Source organism: Schistosoma haematobium, chromosome 4 (assembly GCF_000699445.3).
Source record: "Schistosoma haematobium chromosome 4, whole genome shotgun sequence".
Classification (NCBI taxonomy): domain Eukaryota; kingdom Metazoa; phylum Platyhelminthes; class Trematoda; order Strigeidida; family Schistosomatidae; genus Schistosoma; species Schistosoma haematobium.
This window is the reverse complement of record NC_067199.1, coordinates 26,353,879-26,379,728: the sequence shown is the minus strand read 5'-3', so window position 1 is coordinate 26,379,728 and position 25,850 is coordinate 26,353,879. Positions and strand designations below refer to the sequence as shown.

Here is a 25,850-nt window from a genome sequence, read left to right as displayed (position 1 = left end):
AAGGAAGGATGTATCAGAAAAAATCTGGAAAAATCTTTCTGTAATCATAATAATAGTGTCAATTCACTCCCAATCAATCCCAATACATATATCACTATAGGTAGTCCTTTAGATCTATTGCTGCCTAATGTACTCATGGGGTATGTGGGAACCCTAGTTAAAGATTCAATTTAGAAGACGTGTCTTTATAAGCGGTACGTGGATGACATCATAGTCACAAGTGATAAACATGAAGATGTGAACCGCTCGTTAGTTGAACTCAGCACAAGTCAAAAGGATATTTCTCTTAAATGCGAAGATTTGAACGATCAGCTCCCTTTTCTAAACATACTGATTAGTATAAGAGATGGTCCCATCAAACGTTCTGTCTATGGAAAGCCGACATGGACAGAACAATATCTTAGTTACCATAGTCACTGTCCAGTCTAGTACGAATTTGTATTAATAAAGGGCTTATTCAATAGGATCAATTGTATATGCACTAGAGATACTATTGAGGAAGACTTCAAGCTTTTAAATGAAACATTGATAAATAACGGTTATTTACTGAAGTTCATAAACCATTGGAAAGTTAGCAATATGATTAGACCTGCAATGTTTTCTGCACCCAAAAGCGTGTCTATATTACCCTACATTCAGAGGTGATTCAAATACTTCTCATGTTGAAACGAATACTTAAATTAGCTATCAACCGGACATTTTACTCAGCTCAATTTATCATTATCGAAAGGTCAAAGTTTATTTTTCGCCAAAATGAAACAGCATGTAAGCGATTTTACCACATCCCATTGCGCCTATCAATTTACATGTATGTGCAGAAAAATGTACAAAGGGAGGAGCAATCGCGATCTGAAAGTAAGGGATGGATGCACACACCTAAATGGCTACTAAAACGAATGCATTCCAGTGGTCAGAAATGCCGCGCAATAGACGAAATCTAACTCCATTGCGAAACATTCGGTTGAAACCGATCATAAGATTGATATCAAGTCAGCTTCTGCAATTTTGTACAAAAGTTTCCACGAAAGAAGATTAAAGTTTATTGAGACCTTAACTATACGAAAACTGAAACCTCTTTTATGTGTTCAAAAGCAATTTGTTCTTACCCTTAACCAACCCTGATAATACCGATCTACTATTCAGCGCGGTTTTCACATTGTGTACTTCATTATTATCTTTGTTCCCCTCACCTTTTAGTTTATCTAATTGACCTTTGATTTTTGCATACGTAATATCTTAGGAAGTATGTGTGTGATCAGATTGTTCCAAATATATTGCGTAAGTGTATCACCTAATTCTGATAACTTTCGTCTTCTCATCGCATTCTACAAATATTCGCTTTTCCTTGAACTAAAGGTAACTATTTTACCTTGGCTAGTTCTCAGATATCTCTTCTTTCTCATTAAAATTCTAGAAATTAATAGTTGAACACTGATTACTTAATTGGTTTAAATCATGTGGCTGCTCAGAAAATTCACATTGATGCATATATCTCCATCATAAATATAATTATTTTTGTTAAACAACAATTTCATTTAGTGATATCCCCCCTCTCTAAATAATCTTACAGATATAAACAAAAAAACACGTGTTCTATTCCACGTGGAAGTAAAATGGTTATATGTCAATTAGTTGTTGTGTATTGCACTTCGTTACTCAGGGGGTGTTATTTACTAACACTAAACATAATAAGACTATCTCATTTAGTCAACAATAAAAGATAGACTGTTGTTAAGTTAAAACATTGTTATTCTGTAACTACATAGATAAATTGTAAAGCTTTATAACATATTGTTAATGACATGTTGATCTCCAATCAAAATCAGTGGTAGTCTACTTTAGTAATATTATCGATTTGATTTGATTGCATTTTATGAGATCTTATTGGTCTTCTGTTTGTGTATTGTATCAAAATTGTCAGTAAATTTAATTATTAATTACTCATAAAAATTTTTTGAAAATTTTACTAATGTCTCAATTCCTGAATGAAATTGACAAGGTACCAAATGAATTATTATTAAGAATTTTTCAATATCTTAATGGAAATGATTTAATAACTTGTACATTATGCAATCAACAATGGAATGATTTAATAAGCAATGACAAATATATATGGTTGTCTATTTTTGAAACTGAAATGAATACTGGTTGGTTATGGTTGAATAAAGAAATGGTTCATATATTAAACTCATTTAATTTGATACATAAAAGTTTATTGATAGAATTCAATGAAAATGAATCAGTGGATAAAAATGATCAACAGAAATTTAAAAACTATCGAAAAATCACTGAACTAATCACACAAGTATTGAATAATCCTGCTTGTTTCATGAAAAAAATATATTCATACTACACTAACGTATACAAAATGGAACAAGAAATATTACAAACACGGATTATTCCCTATTTAAATTCAATGAATAATGAAGAGATTTGTTTTGATTGTATAATATTAGGACCAGCTATTGATACAGTTCATTTAATTGGAGGATTTATGCATACACTTTTAAGTTGGATAGATTTAGCTTTCACAATGAATAGACAATCCATTAATTTAAAAAAAATGCATAGAACTACTCCATGGGCTGGACAAGGATTTATATTACGTTTACCACAATGTTTATCATTAAGCGATAAAGAGAACTCTAAGGGTATACTTTTTAATGCAACAATTTTACATTCACGTAAGCATATGATACGTTCTAGGTATCGTTATGGTGGTAGTCGATTGTTTGGTAATTGTTTAGTTGAAGCACCAATAACCGATCAACAACCAGTTGGTAGTGTAAAATTGACTCATTGTACTACTAATGCAATTAGTTCAACTCAAATTGTGTTCTATGTTATTGATATACGAAAAGAAGATAGTGGTTTGTTAAACAATGAAAATGGTGATACTATATCTCTTATAAATCCATATAATTCTGATAATGAAAGATGGAATGAAATACGTGTTGAATTAGATGCTTTAACAAATTGTATGAATTCAGAACAAATATTAATTGTCTTAGGAGTTGGTAGTCAAAACGATAATATAAATAATTACAATCTTATAGAACTTGCTTCAAATCTTGGCTGTGATCATGGTATTTGTTCGGAAAAATTCGTTTGCGATGAGAATGATAACAATCATGGGAATATTGACGCTAATCTTGTTAAACCATTATTGAATAAACCACACATAAACTGGAGATTATGGTGTACTTCAGTAAATGAATTAACTTATACCAATTTGGAAGAGATTTTTTTCTGGACAGCTATAACTTATTTGAATAAATCACATATTGTTAAAATGATTTCAAATGAATCGTTAACAAAGCAAATTAAAACTATTCAAAATCGTATAACTAATTATTATCGTGTACTTTCGACTGATAAATAACAATGGGATTTCCCATAATTCTTTGCTATTTATTTTTATTATCTTGTTTTGTAATGACATTCTTTTGAGAAGCTTCTTTTGTGTATAAATCTATCAAAAGTTGTTTGTACTTCATAGCTTGTTTTTTTTTCTTAACAATAATGTAAATTCTTCCTGAAACTATTCTGTACACCAATCCAGTTCTTATTTTCTTACAAAATAAAACTGAATTACTTATGTTGGCTAATGCTTCGTCAGGATGTATTCCACAACTTCAATTCTACACAAAATAATCATATTAATATCTTGAGACTGGCTGAAACAATTGTAAACAAATAGGTCATCACCATGATCTATGAATATACATTCGGAAATCAATATAAATTCGCACGAAAATACCTAGTTCTCTGTTATTTTCAGTTTTCATAGGGAATTATTTGAATCATATGAATAAAATGAAAATCATGATATATCGATTTTTTGTTTTTAGAAAAATATAATCATCCATTTTTGAGATGGTAGAGGAGATTTGTAGCTTAGGTGAATGATTTGGGTGGGGTTTCTTTTCTCTGAGCTGGAAAGAACAAAACTGCAAACATCAATTTTGTCCACATATTAGTGTTTATGTGTAATGGTTAAAATATTTGTTGTCTTATTGTTTAAGTAAATATTTTTGGGATGGTTAAAATCATGACAAACCGGTGTGCAAGAAAATAGTTTTGAATAAAATGATAATATTGGTTTAGGATTATAACATTTTTAGTTAGTCACTATCTTAAAGTTTAGAATTGTGTTTAGTTAAGCATTTTGTTTGATGTCTGCCTTTATCAGGTCTATGGATATATCATGTTTAATTTACTTATGCCATATGTCATTTAATATTTTTCATCACCAATCACAGTATTGATATTCTGACGAATATAGAGATTTTCTCTAGACTTATGATTTTACAGTTTGGTATAAATGTACAACTTTGAGAAAAAAAGATTGACAAACAACAGTTTTTTTTTGAGTCGTTCAATTAATTCATTAGTTATTTAATAGAAATATTAATTTTGATTGATTTATATGATCACATCGTGTTACAAAAACCTGAGCGTTGAATTTACCGAATGTTTGTTCAACTAGTAACCAATTTATTTTTAAGCTAAATGTTTGTATTCTTGTAGCTACATTTTGATGTCAAACAAACTATCCGATATTTGGTTCCTCATAGATACTCAACAGGGCATTACATTGTGGGAAAATTTAATATTTTGGAGATTTTAGTGTTTTTTCTCCAACTTTCTATTTTCATTACACTTTAGTCGTAAGTGAAAAGATCATATGATGAAAAAAGTTTATAAATAATTACGTAGTTATGATTAAAAACACGATATTCTTATTTACCAAATTTCATGGTCTGATAAATCATTAGCAACGGACTGCAAGAACTCAAAGATAAATGAGATTGTGCAATGTGTGTTTGTGCTCAGTGATAATAATTCAACCATTATCACCATCTTGAAACAGCAGCCTCTGTAGTTTTTTCATTTGTAGCCAAAGTGATCCTGGTGACTTCCGCACCGGACACTATTAGCCGACTCTTGGACTTGTCGGGGAAGACAAAGAAGTGGTCAGTTTACGACATGTTTCTGTAGTGTTTTAGAGATGGTACAGCTCAAGAACTTCAGACACTATCATACATGGCTCAAAACAGAAGCCAATCTTCGTCTTCTTATATCATTATCGAAAGATCTTGCTATAGTTTCCGTTAAAATTCTTTATAAAAATATTAGAAACTGGACGAATTCTTCTTGGTCATATTTTTATTGAACTGTTACTTTTGATTCATTTATTTTTGTGCATTTATCTGCTTTTAACTATACACCTTCCTCTTTCTCTTCACTATTTCATTTCCCTTATATACGTTGGTCTCCAGTTGTACCCGTATTTTTGCATGTTAAATAAACATATGATTTAATGATATGTAGAGAAGTAGGTTTCTAACCTGTTGCAAGGCGATAAACATGTGAATTTGTTTGAATTGCTAGCGATAACTTAATGAAATAGGTTCATCATGAAAACCTTTTTAAATTCACTGCTTTCTGTCTTTTTTTAAAAAAATAATCTAAATATAGAACTCTTGCAGGTGGATATGCAAGCGGATTTAATCATGTAAAGCCGAACGAATATAGACCTCGTCTTTTACTGTTTCATTCAGTTGATCGTAAAAATATGGAATTGATTGAAGTGCCATTTTCAAGACGTTCTTTGGATTCAACAGATGTCTTTATTTTGGATATGGGTACTGAAGCATATCAGTGGAATGGACGTGGGTGCACTAAAGAAGAAAAATTCAGGGTAAGGCCATTAATGTTTTTATATATGAAAGTCATCATCAATCTGTCAAGATCCACTTAAGGAAAATGCAATATGTCACTACCCAATCTTTGATTTCCTCAAGTTGTTTACATAGCTAGTGTTTATGCGAAACTATATGGCTAATTTGTAGCACTTATAGTCTGTTATCTCTCCTTTGTACATCAATTTTCATAGTGTTACTTTTTTGTTCTTGTTTAACACAATTATTTTCTCGTGTATATAATGTGTTCTCATGTATCAATGCGTTTCATAATTGCAGAATTTGATTTACTTTTTGGTGTTGACTCAGATTAATTTTTGTTTCAACTGTACTATTTGAGTAAATTTATGTACCCGAAAATGAAGAACGTTAAATGCAAAACTCATCAATGCATATATATTCAGCAAGAACACTGTGTGTCACAAGAATGATTTCATCTTGTCATCAATCTATGCAAAAGATAGGACACGTAATTGCAAAAGATTACCATAATCTTATTTTATATAATTTATTGACGATAGAATAAATTACAGGTTGTATTTAATACTTTTCCACATTTCAATATGTCCATGTAAAGAAATATTGAAACAAGAGTATAATCATCTGTCGTCACTCATTCGTCTGTATATAAGCTCTAATTGTTTTCTAACTAAACTGATTGAAATTTTGTCAAGTATACTATGCTACCATATTTTTATGAAACCTTAATGATAAGGTAAATAACTATTTATGATCACTTGAATCAATAATATACTGACATAAATAGATTAACTTAATGTTGATGTCTTTGTATTTCGTATAGGTTAACTGATTGATTATGTTGTAAGCAGTTATCAAGAATATTCTGTTTATTGGTCGGTTTTGATTCCGAAGGGTCAAATAATAATAAACACTGAGATTAGATGGTGGTTGGAGGTAGTCAACAGGAAACCCTGGACCCGGGTTTCGTGCTACTTGGCACTCGTCAGCAAGGTGTACCTGTAATCTTGAGGGAACTGGTGCTCCCTGGCGGATTCGATCTCGTGTCACCCAGCTTCACAGTCAGAGACGTTACCACTGAGCTATCCGAGCCGTGACTAACCTCCTGTAGGACTGAGATGTAATCACAATTGATTGATCACTGGGTGGTGATCAATCTCATGCTTGTCTAGTCCCTATTAGTGCAGATCGAATGCTATCGATCATGTTGCAATGTGGCCACCAGTCTAGGTGACTCGACACTGCGGGCACTATGTATTGAGATTAGATGGTGGTTGGAGGTAGTCAACAGGAAACCCTGGACCCGGGTTTCGTGCTACTTGGCACTCGTCAGCAAGGTGTACCAGTCCTACAGGAGGTTAGTCACGGCTCGGATAGCTCAGTGGTAACGTCTCTGACTGTGAAGCTGGGTGACACGAGATCGAATCCGCCAGGGAGCACCAGTTCCCTCAAGATTACAGGTACACCTTGCTGACGAGTGCCAAGTAGCACGAAACCCGGGTCCAGGGTTTCCTGTTGACTACCTCCAACCACCATCTAATCTCAATACATAGTGCCCGCAGTGTCGAGTCACCTAGACTGGTGGCCACATTGCAACATGATCGATAGCATTCGATCTGCACTAATAGGGACTAGACAAGCATGAGATTGATCACCACCCAGTGATCAATCAATTGTGAATAATAAACACTATTACTCGATAAGTGATATTATTAAGTGGATAGTTCAGTACAGAGATCTATCCACTTGCTCATAAGGAAGTCATTTATCCATATTTCTACTAGCCATTAATGCTGTCGTAAGGCCTTTACCTCCAAAAACGTAAATTACACATTTTACATTTGGTATTGAACAATTATGAAGATCAGTTTTGAACTAAACTCAAAATGTAGTTTCTCAACTGTGCATTCGGTATAATAATGAAGATAGATGAGGTCTATTATACTGTTTAAATTTATGTTACGAATAACAGATCAATGATATCGTTATTCATATTTCCAAAATACTCGATGTATTTTTAGTGGGTTAAAAGTTTAATTGATAAAGTTTGTTATTCTTGATGTTATTCAGGCAAGTCAGTTTTTACAACAACTGGAGTCTGATCGAAATGGAAGGTGTAAAACTGAGGTGACAGATGAAGATGGTTCTGAGGAACATGTAAGTTGCTTATTTCTAAAACATCTAATTGTCTTGTCAGTAGACGTAAAAGTCACTTCAAAGCGTGTTTTCTTCTTTGTTGTATAGATGTTTACGAGAATTCATTAACTTAGTCGGCGTAGTCTAGTCATACTCATGTTTTTAGAGATATTAACTTAGGTGAGTGTTATAACTTGGAACCCACTAACCAATATCACGTGCCTAGTCACCATTCAGAATCCTTCTAATTTGGTCTGTTATTTACTCCGTAGTTTAGTGTTTTTAACTTGCCTAAATACACTGGATCAGCAATAATAACCCCAAGTCAACAACTAAGTTCCTGTTGCCTCACTATTTACTAGCTCCTCTCTATGTCCTGTATTTGAGTTCATAAGTCAACAACCAGCCTCTACCATATCTGTATTTCAAACAAACGTGGTTTATATACAGGCATATATAACTTCACCACACCATAATATAAAAAATAAATTATACGCAAACAAGCCAAAAGTGGCTGTGAGTAGGGGAGACTGTAAATAATCGACTGGAAACAAAATAGGAATAGTCAGTCGTATGACACTAGTTGATGAGTTAACTGAAAGCTTATACTAAACAGAATACATAGACACAGTAATCCAGTCTCTTGATAATTATAAAGTAGGGATATGTATAATAAGGATGATACATAAATTAGCTCTGAGAGCTTCCATTTCTTAAATCTTCGTTCAGACATAACAAAATTCATGTATGATACGTGAATAAGCCAAAAGTGGCTGTGAATAGGGGAAACTGTAGGTAACAGACTGGCAACAATTTAGGAACAGTAGGTCGAATGACAGTACTTTATGGGTTAACCAAAAGTTTATAATCATAGGAAAACATATACATAGTAATCTAGTCATTCAGTAATTACTGAACAAAAAGTAAAATCAATAATAGTTCTAAAAACCGTTTCCAACTTCTAAAATATTCGTTCCGTTATAATAATAAGATAATAAAGTAACATATCGAAATGAATCATGCTCATAGTAACTGTAGATGCCATAAGAGCCATGATAGCATTATCACTACTAGTCACCTGATATCTGCATTGTATGGATTATAAGTGTTTTTGAATTTTCATCCATCAGAAACGAAAGCATTATGATGGCTTTGGAGATTTCACGCTTTTTAGTTGATGTAGTTATCATAATCATATTAGATGTTAACAAAGCGTATTTGCGATTCTTCAATACAACATATTGGTCTAAAGGTTAAGGGTTTGTGTACAAAACTGAAGGTCTATCCCTGGTAGTGGGGTCGTGAATGTGTACTCCCGGGTTGTTCTATACTTCGATAAAACGACTGTCTAGTGCTTTCCAGTTTTCAATGGTGGTTTTAACCAAGATCAGTTCATGGTTTACATTATGGGAAGCCTACAATCTCCACAAACCCTCCATACTAAAAAGGAATTTACATTTCAGCTATAATATTGAGACAGTGTGTTATAACTTAAATTAACTAAACAAACTTCAAGTTTTTCAGTACCCCGTACTTACCAACTTATGACTAGGACCTGAAACAATTTGAATTTTATCTTCAATGTAAGAATAAACTAGGAAACTAATTTCCACTTTAAATAAAGCAACAGATTACTTAAATAAAACGATTGACGTTTAACTATTAGAACTGAATCTTATCCAATCGTTACAATCGTTTCTTACTGCGAACAGTGATTTACATAAGACCTAAAGAACACAAAATTCTGCCTATTCTTCATCTAGATCAATTTCATTTCTGCTTAAAATGTATTATTATTATTATTATTATTATTATCATTATTATTACTAAAATCTGTTTATTATAAAAAGGGACAGTTGCATACAATAATCACTGGTATACATGTGTTTCTGTTTCATTCATTTTTTTTCTTTGTTTTATACAGAAAAAGTTCATTAGTTTATTGCCAGACGTTGCAATAGAAAAAAAAGTTGAACAAAAAATAGGCAAGAAAGTAATTTACAGGTAATTGTTTCTAAATATTTATCTATGTAAAAGTTAATCATATTGTTTATTGATCATTAGATGACCACTTTTACGCCCATATTTAATATTAAAGTGGAATATAGTTGATATTATATCCGCGGTCCTACTTTCATATATTCAGCGCCGCTGCTGTGTTTGTAGTGGGTCTTTGTTAATGTCCATGGTTGTCGTCGCTATTACGTACGTATAAACTCTGCTGAGTTCTCAGTCTTACTGCTTATACTTTGAGACTCGAATCATTGCGATTGCCATGATGCAAAGTAAGAACATACAAAACTCATGCAATGAAGGTTTATTGACTCTTCAAAAACACGTCACCAAACAAGTCCTCAAAATCACATCGTTGTTTGACTAAAATACAATTATTTATTTATCGTATTACACTTAATAATACCACATTGGGAGAAATACATGGAGTTACTGTAAAAATACAGGGAATGTACTTGTCAAACAAACCGAAAGTCCACTCTAGTTATATTGAACAAAGTTGTTACTGAATTGATACAATAAATATTGACCTAAAGAAGTTCTTTCTCACCCGTCATATCAAGTTAAGTTCAAACAATTTGATTAATGAGTAATTACCGTCTAAGAATTTGTGACTAAACAATTCTTCGACAAAAATCAATAAATATCTTTCCCACGTCACTTGGATTGACGAATTTCTGTTGATAAATCTGAGGCGAATTTATGCATTAAGTGTAAGTAGTCCACGGATTAGTTATCAATAGCTTTCTATTGTTACTTTATTGAACTTAACTGACTATTCATCACTACTACTAATAGCACGGTATCATTGTGGCTAATTCTAACTTCGACTCAATTAGTCTGTGAATTTGTTAAAGCTTGATTAAAGGATCGGCTGGCCTACTTCAGTTTTCTAATTATGAATGATCGAGATTCTTCTAATACACATTTGAACAAATATGGACTATATAATACGGCAATTGACACACACAATTCGATAATTTAAATCATTGAGCTGTAATTTATTTGTGATTCAACATGTGACCACTTAGTGAATTATTATTGTGTTTAGTACTCACTTCTTAAACATTGTTAATCTAGCCCTGATGATACAATCTTATGTGAAACTATCTGCAAACTGAAAAAAGTTTCAACCCATCATCCTGTTGATTAGCATTTTTATTTAATCAATTCATGTAACATTGCTTGTTTATACCATCATCAGCTAGCAATAGGATATTAGTCAGAGAGATTCCATCCTTTTATGGATCGATCCATATAGTAATAAGAATTCACGTTCACATTCACACTTGTTACATTATTTTCCACAAGAGTTCAGTTCACCAATATTTCAAACCTGTTTGACTCATTTTTCACCATACACCCAATTTTTTTCTTTTACTTTTCCAATTTTTTATAGAGTTTCAGATGAAAGTGGTAAAATGGAGATTTCACTTGTATGTGAAAATGCATTGCCGAAAGCGTCCCTAACAGAAAACGATGTGTATCTCATTGACAGTGGACAATCTCTATTTGTTTATATTGGAGTGAAATGTAGTAGACGGGAAAAATTGGATGCATTATCTCATGCACATGTAATTCATTTGAAATTTACAGTTAAAGATTTGTTTTTTTAGTTTGATATTTTTGTAATAAAATTGTACTTCATTTGTAATTCATTTAATTAGGGATAATGAATTCCGTACGACCTTAGGTCTCTGAGCAGGTTGATTTAATTATGAAGCTTTCATTATCACTCTGGACATCATTATTAGCACAAACTTTCAAATAAGAGTGATCTATTTTAATTTCTCCGTTTTATGACTAACAGCTTTTTCTGTCGACTTTGATGTTGGTTAGTTGCTTCTAACCCTTGTTTTGTCGTTGCTTGCATATTTATTTTGATTATCTTCACGCTATTGATCTGATTCTTAACGTTATGGTTTTACAAGATCTTTCCAAATGTTCGGTAAGTTGAATGGATTTCAATATGTTTGTTGATTGCTGATTGAGCTCAGTGCTAAGCTTCTTCAAATTTTCTGGTCTTCTAAGTAGTCTCTCTGTTCAAGATCTCATCATTTTTGCAGTCGAACGCATATCTACAATTGTCTACATTCGCTGATATAAGCGAAGACAGCTAGTTGATGTCCTTGCAGAAGAATTCGAAGAGGGTGGCCAACTTGCCAGCCATAATGTTTCTCACAGTTGTAACGATTTATTTCGTACATGATGTTTAACCTTTATTCTTTTGTCATCTCATCCTTGTGTTTACATAAGATTGAGAGGAGTGATGAAGCTGGTTTGTAGGTTACCCCTATTCCAAGCTGCTTTAATAGTCTTGCGATTTCCGATATGTCCTTCATATGTGATAAGAAAATCCGTTTGTTGGTTTCCATGTTTATTTAGTTACTAGTTGTCTGACTCCACTATGATCTAATCGTTTATTATCTCACATAGCTTCGTATATGTTCTATCGAGTTAACGCGTTTCGAACAATCTGCTAAAAATGTATAAGTGTTTGGTTGATTTTCTTTAGTCTTCAACTTAATATTTTATTGAAATTACCTCAGTTACGAACCGAAACTTAAAGAACAAAACATTTTTTCTGATACATACTTTTGTATCATATTGGAACTAATTCATAATTCGTGTTATTATGGGTTGTATTACATACATACACACGTAGACACAGGGATGTACTTACTTGTTACAAATATTGTTAGTACATGTGCTGTGTGTTACTCCATGACATTTATCAGAAGGTTGAATAATGTTAATTCAATAGAACCTATTTTGTACCATTTGAATATGTAAAGATATATCTACATCGACTTACATTATGTATGCATGCGTGTGTGTGTGTTTGTTTGATTATGCATTATACACTTATGAAAATGATACAATCATATTTATAAGTACAATAAACAAATTAATTTGTAATTAACTAATCACATTAGATTGTTAGTGTTTGAGTGTGAATTTATTCACTTTAGATATCTTTGAACAAAATAACTGGTAGGAAAAGCATTTCGTGTGATCTGTGTAAGCTGCTAGTATTCAAATTGACAATAGTTTAGCTGGTAAACTGATATCATCCGGGAAACTGTCTGTTAGTTGTACACATTCACGGAGACCATATGACATGAAATCCGATTTGTTGTCTCAGTAAAACACTTTGAAACCGATTATGAATTCTCATTTTCAACCAAATTTTAATACACAGCACTATCGTCATCGAACGTCATCGGTATGTTGCTGTTTAGGTCTGAAATTGAATACTTTAGTGAGATATGGTTTCATCTCTAAGCTAGTTGCTGTTGGCCACATAGCTATTCTTTACATATATTCCCCGAATTACGTCAGCTAGATACTTTTGAGGAGTTGTGCTTAACATCTCAAGAGTGAAAAATTTCACATTTTGTAATCTTAATTATCTCATCTTAATTATTTCTTGTTATTTATTTATTTTCTAATTATTAGGATTACTTACAAAAAACTGATCATCCATTCGCTCCAATCACTGTTGTATCGAATAATCGTAAATCGAAAGAATTGGATAAACTGCTCGAATAGTATTGAATAGCAGTTAGAAAAAAGGTGAATGATCATGTCAACTTTAATTAAATGGACTGAGATTTCAAGTAATATTAATTCTGTCAGTATTCATAATATCATTACAATATATTCTGAAGTTATATTTACACTTATAAAGTGTATTATTATATGCATGAATACTATTTATTTGTACCTTAATTATCTTATCTCGTTATTTATTCAACCAATATTGGTTTGAATATTATGTGTTATGTGTTTTCAAATAAATAATTGTTTTTCTTCCTAATGTGTTATGTCCTTATAGCCTGTTAATATATCAAATGACTAAATCGCCAATTAAAAACACCGACTTCCATGATCGGACCAATGACGCATTAACTAACATGAGCAGCTTAGAGTCAACTCAGAGTTCTTATTGATCCTCAGAGATAGTAGCTTCTCGCCTAAACCACTCGGTTCAATCCAGAACATCAATATCAGCCTCCACTATATGAATCGTGTATTACAAACATAAGCAGTTTATATACAAGCAAATCAGACTGTATCATACCAAAAAACAGGAAATAACAATTACAAAAAATCAGGCTCTAAGTATCCGTGACTGTGAGATACTGTAACTGATAAATTGGGAATAACTTGGGTTAATTTAATTTGGTTATTTATTCTCTAAAGTGGCTTACACGGAGTCACGAAATGTCAGAAAATCAAGTTTATAACAATCTACTCAATGCTCGATTTATTTGAAATTATCAAGTTAAACCTTGATAATGATAACTATAACTTAAGAATAGTAAATCGTACAATAGTAGTCAGCAGGTTAAATGGAAGCTTATAATAAAAGGAATATTGATATGCATATAATATACATATTTAGTAGTTATACGATAAGAATATATGTAATAACAGTCTATAAATAGATCTTAGCAGTTACCACTCACTTCTTCCTATGGATATAACAGAATGAATCTTGAATATTCCTTTCTGTTGTATTTTGAGACTTGATTTCCAGTTGGGTTTACTATAATTTCTAACTACTAACGAGTTGAGATAATTTTAATACAGATTGGATTTATTTTTCACTCAGTATTATACCACTTAACACACAATTTGCAATTATGACGGAATACTTGAAGTCAAAATGTATTGAAAAACTTCATATTTAGCCAAGAGAAAGTTGAATTAGAACAACTCTGTAAACATAAGAATGAAACACAATATTGGGACACTTGAAAGTTAGCAACTTGCAAGAGACGACAGCCAATCAGTAAGGAGCATAAGCCATGAGAAAATACAAATGAGGAGAAATGAAGCGTTTCTCCTGCATTACGCAGCTTTTCTGTTGTGTTTAAGTTGCTGTGTAGATCTAGCGTGGGGGTTACTAGAAGAGGTTAGGAACCGAATCTAGCTTTCAATTAGAAGAGTTATCACTAATAACACTATTGCAGTTAATTGTTATAAATCGTTGGTTGTGTATGTAACACGAGATTTTAAGTTTCAGATTTGGACTTGGCGCCTAGTAGTTGCTATTTAATGTCGACATTCACAATCGTTTGTGAGGCATACTTGATGTATAATAATTAACAACGTCTGAAATAAGGTTTTTTGAAATGTAGTGTGTGTAAGGGTATTCAAAAGAACTATACTTTCATTGGCAGTTAAGTTCATAAAACAAAATATGATGAACTAACGCTCCATTCTTCTTTACTTTCCAGAAATAATTGGTGGTAGAGGAAATGCGTGTTAATTTAGCGGACATATATCGTTTCGATCTCATCGTTTAGGTATTCAAGTGTCTATAAAGGCTTGGATCTAGGTTTCGCGCTCTCCCAGGAAAACTGTTTATTCTGTTGGACATACACTAGTAATCACGAATGTATCAGTGCATGAAGACAAGAGAAGACACTGGAAATAAGTTGGTGTATTGTGCGAGGTTCAATAATCAATACAAACATCATGTCTTCGAATGATTGTCTATACCGATACTTACAATTGCCGCCTTTACGACAATCTCTGTTCCTAATTTTGACAATAGTAATTAAATAATAGGAGAACTAAACAAATTCGAGTTCAACTATATAGAGTAGCCTCAAAGGAATATCATCAAAACTTGGGTGTATCACCTTATTCCATATAAGTACAGTGTACAAATTAGTCCCTTATTCAATAAGCGGCAAATAATTAACATCCGTTAGCTGAGTATTATTCCTACAGCCTTTCGATTATCTAAGTGTGAATTATTTAACCTGTTGGACCACTGAAAAAAGAACGCTGATCCACTCTAAAACTTTCAAACCATTTCGTCTTCACGAACAACTATTGAGTAGCATGTAAGGTAACATGTCCACATCATAATAATTTGTAGTTCTCATTCCTCTACATCATAAGATCAACAAAAATAATGAAAATAATGATAAACATATTATTACTAATAATTGTTACCAACACTATAATAACTATCAGTATCATAGTAATGTATTGGCCTTGTTATTTTGATGCGGTGTAGATCTATTGCTTTTCAATCATGTCGCTGTTAAAGGACAAGTGTGTTGTTTCAAAGTCTCAATTACGATATAGTTGTTGTTCAATTCACTAAATCATTTTTTCTCAGGCAAAAATTATTCTTAGTAGTTTAATTAAATACATCAACTGAATGACACATAACTGGATTTGTTGTTATGTTATTAGAAAGAGGTAGTCTGTTAAATTCTGCATTTGAACAGAACAAAACAAAGCTATTTACGTGAAGTTAAATGATTAAACTTTCATTCACACAAACAAATTCATTAAATATTTGCATATTGCCATATGACATCACAGTCATCAACTCATTTTTTTTAAGATTATGAAACTACGTAAGTAGTTTAATTAAAAACAATTAATCCCTTTGATAAATCTGCATAATACAATTAAAACCGTCTTTTCATCATATCATACAAATAGTTTAATATGAATCCGACTTTATAGATTGAGGAATGGATTCATAACTTTCTAGAATGATTTGGAAAAAAGTGTATTCACATTTGCTTAATGGGATATACATGTGAAATCATTTAACTATTGTGAGATTATGTGATATCTTGATAAATGGACTACATTTAACTTTATCACTTCATCATAATTATTGGAGATAAAACTCTTTGTTGATATATCTCACCAAAAAATTGACTGGAAGGTCCTAAGTAGTTTATTTCTCATTTTAATGTTTCTTATTACTGAATGTTATCTTTTTGTATTATAAATCCCAAAGCACTTTTTCGATTATTTTTGGACTACTCAAATAAATACAAGTAGTCAAACGTTGAAGTAAATGTTACGATTTCAAAAGAAGAAATCTGTTAAAATGTTAACTTCTGAGATTAAATTCAACTTAACGTTGATTTGATCTACTAATATATTATTTAAATATAATCCATTTATCCGAAAAAAACAAGTATCTCTGTTTATGCATAAGTTCCAGAATGTTTATATATCAGATTGGTTTTGCTAATTAGCATAAAATCATTTTAATATCAAACTTCAGTATGTTGATTGTATTAAGATTTGGATAAGACAAAGTTACTTGATGACAAGGTAAGAATATATTCACCCTCCTAGTATTTGAGGTTACAGCTTAATACATCCTTGCAAAATATTTGTTTCCATTACTTTTTCGTGTGTATAAAGACCAAAATTAGCACTAGCATGTGATTAATTGATTACTATGACATCATATGGAAAATACAGTTGATCAGATCCATCAAAATCCGTAACATTGGATAACCTAAAACCTCCATAGTAAATAAATCAGCTAGAAACTAGAGCAGTATATGCTTTAGTCTTTCCATTCTAAGGTGAAATTGTAAAAATATCGGTATCGAGACATAACACGCTAATTGATTTTATTAGCTTATTCAGTTAATTGAGAAACGTAGAGTAGCAACATTGACAGCCATGTGCATATGACGTACTGAATATTCAGAAGGAAGACATTCATTTATGGTTCATTTTATATGTAATTATATAGTTCTATATTAAAGAAGAAAAGATTGAAACGTATTTATTAATCATTCCAATGAAGACCTTATTATTTGAGAGCGAAGTTTTCTTCATTCAAGAAAATAACCTTACAAACGATTAGGGATTATTTGATCTCTTTTATCGGTAATTATTAGATCTTGAGTGGTTTCTGTTTATTAAGAGATTGATGGGAAAACAATATTGAGCAGTTTCTATTTCATGTAGACACATGTCATCAAAGACTTCCTTAATTTGAAGTTACTGAAATTTATGACTAGAAAATATCATTTTACATTAGAAATGATGCCATTTTTACTTCTTATCAAAGCATCTATCATATATTTGATTTAAATGTCTTACTAGTGTGTTTAAAAAGCTATTTTTATTTTTAAACAGATTTTACGCCTATAGAGATTTATGGAAGGTGTAAATCATGTACTCTGAACGTGATCTTCAACAATGTTTGCTACAGCAGATCACAACAGTCAGAAGTTTGTTTGAAGATGATTGATTAAGTAAATTAAAACCAACATAGGGATGTATTTAAACATCGGAAAAAGTGAACGTAATAAATCAAATGAAGTCTCGCTCATTCAAAAGTTAATGTTAATTCAGTTTGGCGTGAAACATTCATAAATCTCGATAATAAAATACACTAGATTGACAGTGAAATGCATTTGTTTATCTCTTTCAAACGGTGTTTCCATGGTATCCCGTTAAGAAATCTCAATTCAACAATCAAAATACGAGTATGAAGTATGGAAAAATGCGATTATCCAAAAAGTATGGTATTATCATTTAAAATTAAAATAAGCAAGAACAATCCTTATCTGTCGAATAATAAAGCTTTTAGGCGTTATTTATTCTGAAAAACAAAAGTGTAGGCAGAAACCAAATTTTCTGATTAAGTGAAAATATTTGAGGCTGTAAGAAAACCTATGAACATTACAAAACTTCATGATCACGTGTGAAGACGTCTTTAGACGAAATAGATTGGGAGAAAGGAAGAAAAAAGGTCAGAGATTTGAGAATCTCATTACCTTCAACAAAATGATTATAAGTGGCATTATATTCCTCAACAAGTGTATACATAAAGCTGTATGTGTCTCACCGGACCACGCTACACAGAACGAGATCGATCACATCTTCATCGATAAAAAATTCAGAAGGTAATGGAAGATGTTCAAACCAATAGAGAAACTGACACCATTAACTGGTGGTTGCCCAGATGAAACTGAAGCTAAAGAAGCACTGAAAACCTGGAGAAACATCATTTTCAGTTATATGTGGATACGTGATAGTGAACAACTAAAAATCAACCGAATGGAATCGCAACAAGAAATAACTGATCACTTCGTAGTTTAAATATGATGTTCAGTTTGATCTATATTCAATTACTAAGGGATTAGAAACCATGTTTACCAAACATATGTTTTGTAAATAGGTTTACATCATTTTGGAGTTCAAGTTGTTAATAATTAAAAGAAGAGTTAAGCTACATGAAAGTCAAGTTGATTATAAAATACCTAGTCAAAACCTAACAGTTACCATTGTAAATAAAGGGAAGAAAAAAACTAATAATTATGAGAATTATAAAACTATAACATTGTAGTCATTTAGTATTCCTGAATTTTCAGTCAGTTGTAAAATTAATACGTAATATGATGGGTCATTGTTGCTTTTATGGTTTATAAGTTTAATCGTTATTCGACAATCATTTTACAAGTTCTGCTACCTGAATATAAATGATAGTTTTAATGACTTGACAACATAATTAATCTTTTTAGTTAACAATTCTCTCTTCTAACATTTATTTAATTCAGAAATAAACATTTAAAGCATGAGTAAGCTATCATTATTTTTATCATCATCAGTATCTTATTAAATGTATTGATGATAAAAATACTGTAATGTTGTTGACATATACCAGAAAAGACTGATAAAAATAGTCCATAATGATCATAACAAGAACGGAATAATGTAAACCTATCCAAATATTAACCTAAGCATCACAATAATGAATTTTTTGACCCAGTAACTGCGTGGATAAGACTTTATACGTTTACAACCAAAAATACTGAGTTCAAGTCCCATTAAAAATGTCAATACTGGGTTACAGGTATCTACAACTAATGAGTCCTGAATAAGATTAAATATTACTTGAATTACACTACCAGTCATAATCCACCTAGCATATTATAATACCTGTAAGTTAATTAATTCTCTCATTGTAGACATTTATTAAAATAATGGTTAGTATACGTAGAAAAAGACAAACAACAAAATCATAAGATGACACTAAAATAACCATTCTGTTTTTTTTTACAAATTTTCAGTCTATAAATGACCTTATAACTTTAGGTAACATAAAAAAGAAATGGGACCATAATTTCTAAATAATTAAAATTATATCACTTCATTTTAGTCTAAATTACAAAACACAATATAACTAATAAGTTAAAGAAAGTAATCATTATGGTATGTTGATTAATGAAGATCATATTTAATGTTGGTATTTAAAAAAGAGAAAAAAAACAAAAATAACTAATTTATACAGAGAGATACTAAGACTCTTTGAATAAGAATGCCAAGATGCAGTTTCATTGTTTATAGTAAAATAATAATGTTTTTATATGATAAGAAATATCACTTTTTATTGTTTACATTTACCAGTAATATTGAGAACTAAAAGCTAATCTACCACAGTATATAGATGACTGAAATTTATTCATTGAAGTTTAAACAAAGATATGAACTTAAGAAATTATATAAAGGCTTCATCGATTAATAAATAATTATAATGGTTGAAATCATGAGTCAGTTGAAACTAAACCACCATGGAAAACCTGAAAGCACTGGACATCCGTTTCGTGCTATTGTGAAACTCGTCATTAGGAAGAAATGGCCGTTCAATGCTTTCAGGTCTTTTATGGTAGTCTAGCTTCAATTGACTCATGATCTCAACTTTTAAAATTACTATCATATCCACAAAAGATCTTTTGAAATTAATAAATAATAAAACCGATTTCTTTAATTTGCTTAGTCAGATAAATCAGTATTCAAGTGTGTATATACAGCTGATGAGTCTATCGATACTAACTAATGCTAGAGATTGGATTTTAATATACTGAGTGATTTTAATCTAAGTTTGTGAAAATGTATTCATGTATTATCACAATAGAAAGAAAAATTCTATGATTAGCTATGAACTAAGTTGATTCATGTAATCATGGGTATGGATTGACTATTACAACTGATATCTATATTATGAAACTAGTAATGACAGTCTATCAAAAACGTTCATTGTTGACCAGAGTAGTAAAATGCTCTAAAATTCTAAGATTGGATATCACCAAATAGAGCAGTAACTTGATAATATACAATATAAAAGTTTTATTGGAAGAAAGGGCTTGAATTATCAATTATATTGTAGCTTTAAATCGATCATGAAATAGTAACTAGATTGATTTAAGTTTTAAAAATTTGCCTATTCCTATTATCTCAGTTGTATGCTTATTTTAGAATACACTAAATTTTATTTAAGTCAATAAATCTCAATTTTATGTTCTGTACTGCTCTACTGTGTCTTTTATTTCATATTTCTATACTTACCATTCATATTTTGGTTGGATTTGAACATGTAGTGCATCATAGTAAATGAATTTGTATGAAGTATTATAAAATAAAACATTGAAAAAAGGACTGTATTTGTTATTTCATCATACTTGTAAAGAAAAAAATAAACAAGCCAGATCATTTTTAAGTTTCCTGATGTTCCTCAAATATAAGCTAATGATTTTTGTGTATGGATAAAATAATCGGAAATAGTGAACTAGCCATATTATTAAAATTCAAAACTTATGTTTTCTATTATATTTGATTTAGCATGAAACAGATTGATAGTGTGTCGAAGATAAAAATTGCAGGTTTGAGTTTTATCCAGAGAAATCTTGAATGTCATGATTTTATTTATAGTATTATTACCATTATTATTATTATCTTATTAATTTAAGGATTAAATCACTTAATAAACGTTGATATGTGAGCTTGCTGGTCAGATACGTTGATATATTTTGCCAAAGTTTACAAATCAGTTATAGTTTGAATATAGGCTAGGAAAGAAACTCAAACGGCGAGACTATAATTTATGGGCGAATCAATCAGGAATAAGGTAACAGGTCTTGGATTTTGGCGCGAAATTCACTCATCCATTTGGCGAAATACCGTTTTGGCATTATAGCTGATGTCCTTTCGTGATGGAAACCCTAAATGTAATTCTTAACCTTTTCTATAAACTCATAATTCTAATTACCTACACTGGTTCATAACCTTCATCTAGTCCTAATTATTATGTCGGCACTCTCAAGGTCACTTTAGCGTTGCTCATAGGTCGTCCATAAATTACAGTCTCACCATTTCAACTTCATATTTCTATATTTTTAAAAAACCTTAGCTAAAAAATATCACAATCCAAGTATTGGTGTTTCTATTTAGATTACAACTTAGCAAAAACTCTTTAATAAAGTGAAATACAAACATTCAATTTTAAAATTCAATCAGCTTTGTAAATTCACCCATTATTTTGACAGTTTTTCAAAAGTCCATATGTCAAGACAGTACTATTAATTCGGTTCGCAATATGAATATTTGGAAAATATAAATAATAATGTTCATAACCCATTTGTTTTACTCTTTGTTCGCCGGGTAATTGTCATAAAAAATACCAAAACGGACAACATTTTGTTTCCAGATTACGTTGTTATTCTATCTTCATTGCATAGTCAGCTGAATTGATTGTTTGTATATTTTGTCTTTCATTTTACATAATGCATCACTTACTTTACGGTTGTCAACTTTCAAAAATTATTTACGGCCTAGTCTACCAACTTGCGTTGGATGATTCAATCATGAAAAGCATTGGTCAAAAATTCTAAAATTTATTAATAATTAGTCGCTTTTTGATAAAAAGCGTTTCTAAATTTTGAAAAAATTTGATGATATGGCATTATGCTAACGAAGGGAGATAATAAGAAAAATAACGTGTTAGTATGTCAATATATCGGCTGAAATTTTCCAGATCCCAGAAAATGTACATTCTAGATTCTGATATATTCAGCTATCCAAAAAATCGGCCAAATGATAAGTCCACGCCACTTGTGAAGAAATGGCTTACGTTTCACACCAATCAGACATGCACCAGTGACGGATTCATTTTCTATGGGAGTTTGTCAATTTTCTTTTTGACTCAGCCATTTTACTCGGGTAGCCAGTTGGGCCCACGTATTGGTACATTGTATATTAGTATCAGTATAAAACACCAGATTCCATTACTAAACTTTACCAATTAACAGTAATAGGAATCAATTAAATTTTACACTATTTGTTTTCATTAAAATTTTTCTCTAATTAATAACATTTCAACTTTCGAACGACGCCTAATTGTATGACATAATTAATCTTCTATTTCTATTATCACATTATTATGCCTACATAATAGTTATTTGTATATCAAACTATCATATATTTCCATTTATATAATAAAAAATTCATCCCATTTAATCATTCATATTATATTCAAATCAATCTTTATATTTATTCAATACAACATAAATAATATTTTCACAGATTGAAATCATGAGCCAATTGAAGCTAGACCACCATAGAAAACCTGGAAGCACTGGACGGCCATTTCGTCCTAGTATGGGACTTCTCAGCAGTGCGCATCCACGATCCCACACCCCGCGAGACTCGAACCCAGGACCTACTGGTTTCGCGCGCGAGCACCTAACCATTAGACCACTGAGCCGTCATCCAACGGTGGTAATGTCTAACTTCAACCAATCCACGAAGTTGCACCACCGTATACCATTGTCTTCAGTGAGCTGATCGTGGATGCGCACTGCTGAAAAGTCCCATACTAGGACGAAATGGCCGTCCAGTGCTTCCAGGTTTTCCATGTTGGTCTAGCTTCAACTAACTCATGAGTTCAATCTGTGAAAATTTCTAAAATCTCCACAAACCCCTTCTGACAAATAATATTTATCAATAAAGTAAATTTTATCCAATCAAAAAAATAAATAATTAAATTAAATTAAAATTTGTAACTGGATTGGTTTGAACTGGAAAGAAAGAAAAAAATTAATAAACAGTACAAACTACATAGTTCGCTTTTTATTTATTATTTTTGGTTGATTTGTAAACGTTCAGTTAAACAACAATGTTGGTTTCTTTAAATTTTTTCATTTATGCATTCATAATTTATTAAATACATTAAAACAGTAATAAATAACAACAAAACTACAAAAAATATTATTATTGATTATTATTAATTGATTATTTCAATGTATTCAATACCTATAGAAATATTATATCAAATTTATAATCAACTTGATATTAATGATCTAAATAATTGTTCACTTGTTTGTAAACAATGGCATGTATTAATTAATGATATTTATTTATGGTTACCAAAATGTTATAAAAAATTACAAAAATTTAATTGGATTGATTCAAATTTATTGAATTTATTAAAATTATGTGGAATCTATGATATAAATATATTGATTGAAAAAAATCAATAAAACAATATAATAAACAATTACATAATAAATCAGGTTATTATATGAGAAAATTATTTTATTATTTACAATTATTATCAAATGATAATAATAATAATAATAATAATAGTAATAATAATGATGTTCATGTATATCATAATGAACATAGTATAGATTATTATAAATGTATTATGATTGGTCCTGGTATAGATTCATCAATTCTTAATCGTTATATTATTAAACATATATTGAATTGGTCAATAATGGATCAATTACCAGATGATTTTATTATTACTAATTCTTATTTAGGTATAAAAAGTAATTTAATTGGAAAAAATATAATGATACAATTACCTAAATTAAATAATTATTCATTCAATACATTAATTAAAATGACTTGTATTATTCCACAAAATGGTGAATTATTACCGGATAAAAATAGAATATCTGGTAAATATTTACTTAATAATGAAGAAATTGATTGTAATAATGACAAAATTAATTTGTTACCAGAGATTAGTATTTTATTAAAAGATTGTCATCTTATATTATATATACTTGATATAAGAAAATCAATAATTGATGATTTAGATTGGGAACAAATTACTAAAGAAATTATAATAATATTGAATGATTTAAATGTTTATCAAAGTTTATTGATTATTGGAGCAGGTAATGAAAATGGTGAGGAGGAATGTATCACTCTTGTAGATCTTGTGAGTAAATTACAATGTATTTTATTTAAGAATTCTACATTTGACAGTTTAGGAGAACAGATGATATTAAAGATACCTAATGCTCAATGGAGAGTATGGTTAACAACTTCTAATGGAATGGATTATGATAATTTTGCAAAAATGATCAACTGGGGTTTGTACAGAAATAATGATAATAACAATACCAAAATCTAATTACTTCAACTTCGAATAATAAGTTTAATTAATAAATGTTTTATGCATCGTTCATTTCCTTAAAGTTTAAAAGGAATACTTAGAATGATGCTCATTGTATAAAAATAAATTTCAACAGTTCCAGAAGTTCACAGTATTATTGATATATGTGCTGAAAATAATTATTCGTTACCATGGTTATTTTACATGACAATCTTCTTTTATCTAAATTCATTATTATTAATATTATGAAAACTTCTTACTCAGTTTGATTCAATCTATATTATCTTTTCAATACCTTTCTTTTATGTCATTATGCTTCCTGTTTTCTGATTTACAATATTTTTAAAAAGTTAAAACATATAACAAAAGTGTGATTGAATTGTAACTATGGAAATGAATAATTAGATAACTCTCCTTTCATTATTTACAAAGAGTTAATTGATTATTCTACATACATTGTAAATTTGATCAAATGAAATAAAATAAATGAAATCTGTTTACAGAATTTTCAGTTTTTTGAGGAATAGTTTTATAAAAAACATTAAAATTATCTCAAATAAACAGTTTTATTCTAGATTGATATCATGAACGGATCAATGTCAGTCCACCACTGGAGGCCTGGAAACACTGAACGGCCTTTTCGTCCTTGTGTGGGGTTCCACATAGGTGGCGTCCACGATCTCGTACGCTGGACTTGAAATGAAGACCTTAGATCTCACGCTCGAACACAACCTCTAGACCACTGAGCTGGTATCCAACAGTAATAATGTCCAATGTTAACCAATCCACGATATTGCGCGATCGTCCACCATTGTCTTCTGGGAGTAACTGCGTCACAACAGACACGTTTGAACTCCACTGGTCACGGCTTCTCACCAGAACTCCACGAAATTCATCTTGAAGCTAGTCACTAGCGAGAAAATGATGATTATCAGTATGAGGTTGTGGAGATTCTCGAGTTTAGATTAATATCATGAATCGGTCAATGTCCATGGTTCGAGTCCCAAGTGCGGGATCGTGGATGCGCACTGCTGATG

The 25,850-nt window shown here is 30.8% G+C and overlaps 2 protein-coding genes across 3 annotated transcripts in view; both read left to right on the top strand.

The window, feature by feature from the left end:
- Positions 1-14,101, top strand: part of AG8_2 (Severin) — a 30,287-nt gene extending 16,186 nt beyond the window's left edge. Inside the window, exons 6-10 of the mRNA XM_051216090.1 lie at positions 5,482-5,704; positions 7,755-7,841; positions 9,745-9,824; positions 11,233-11,407; positions 13,293-14,101. Coding sequence (XP_051066646.1) covers positions 5,482-5,704; positions 7,755-7,841; positions 9,745-9,824; positions 11,233-11,407; positions 13,293-13,385 — 658 coding nt within the window. The 3' untranslated portion in view covers positions 13,386-14,101. The remainder of the gene's footprint in view (positions 1-5,481; positions 5,705-7,754; positions 7,842-9,744; positions 9,825-11,232; positions 11,408-13,292) is intronic.
- A 9,458-nt stretch (positions 14,102-23,559) lies between these two features.
- On the top strand, positions 23,560-25,318 carry MS3_00007760 (uncharacterized protein; the record flags this gene model as incomplete). Of its 2 annotated transcripts, XM_051216089.1 has the most annotated exons (2): positions 23,560-24,636; positions 24,667-25,318. In XM_051216089.1, the coding sequence occupies exons 1-2, from the start codon at positions 23,986-23,988 to the stop codon at positions 24,829-24,831; spliced, it is 816 nt and encodes a 271-aa protein (XP_051066645.1). In that variant the 5' UTR covers positions 23,560-23,985. The 2 variants fall into 2 exon arrangements, with proteins under 2 accessions (XP_051066645.1, XP_012795439.3); XM_012939985.3 differs by having other exon boundaries at positions 23,560-24,831.
- Between the last annotated feature and the right edge of the window lie 532 nt (positions 25,319-25,850).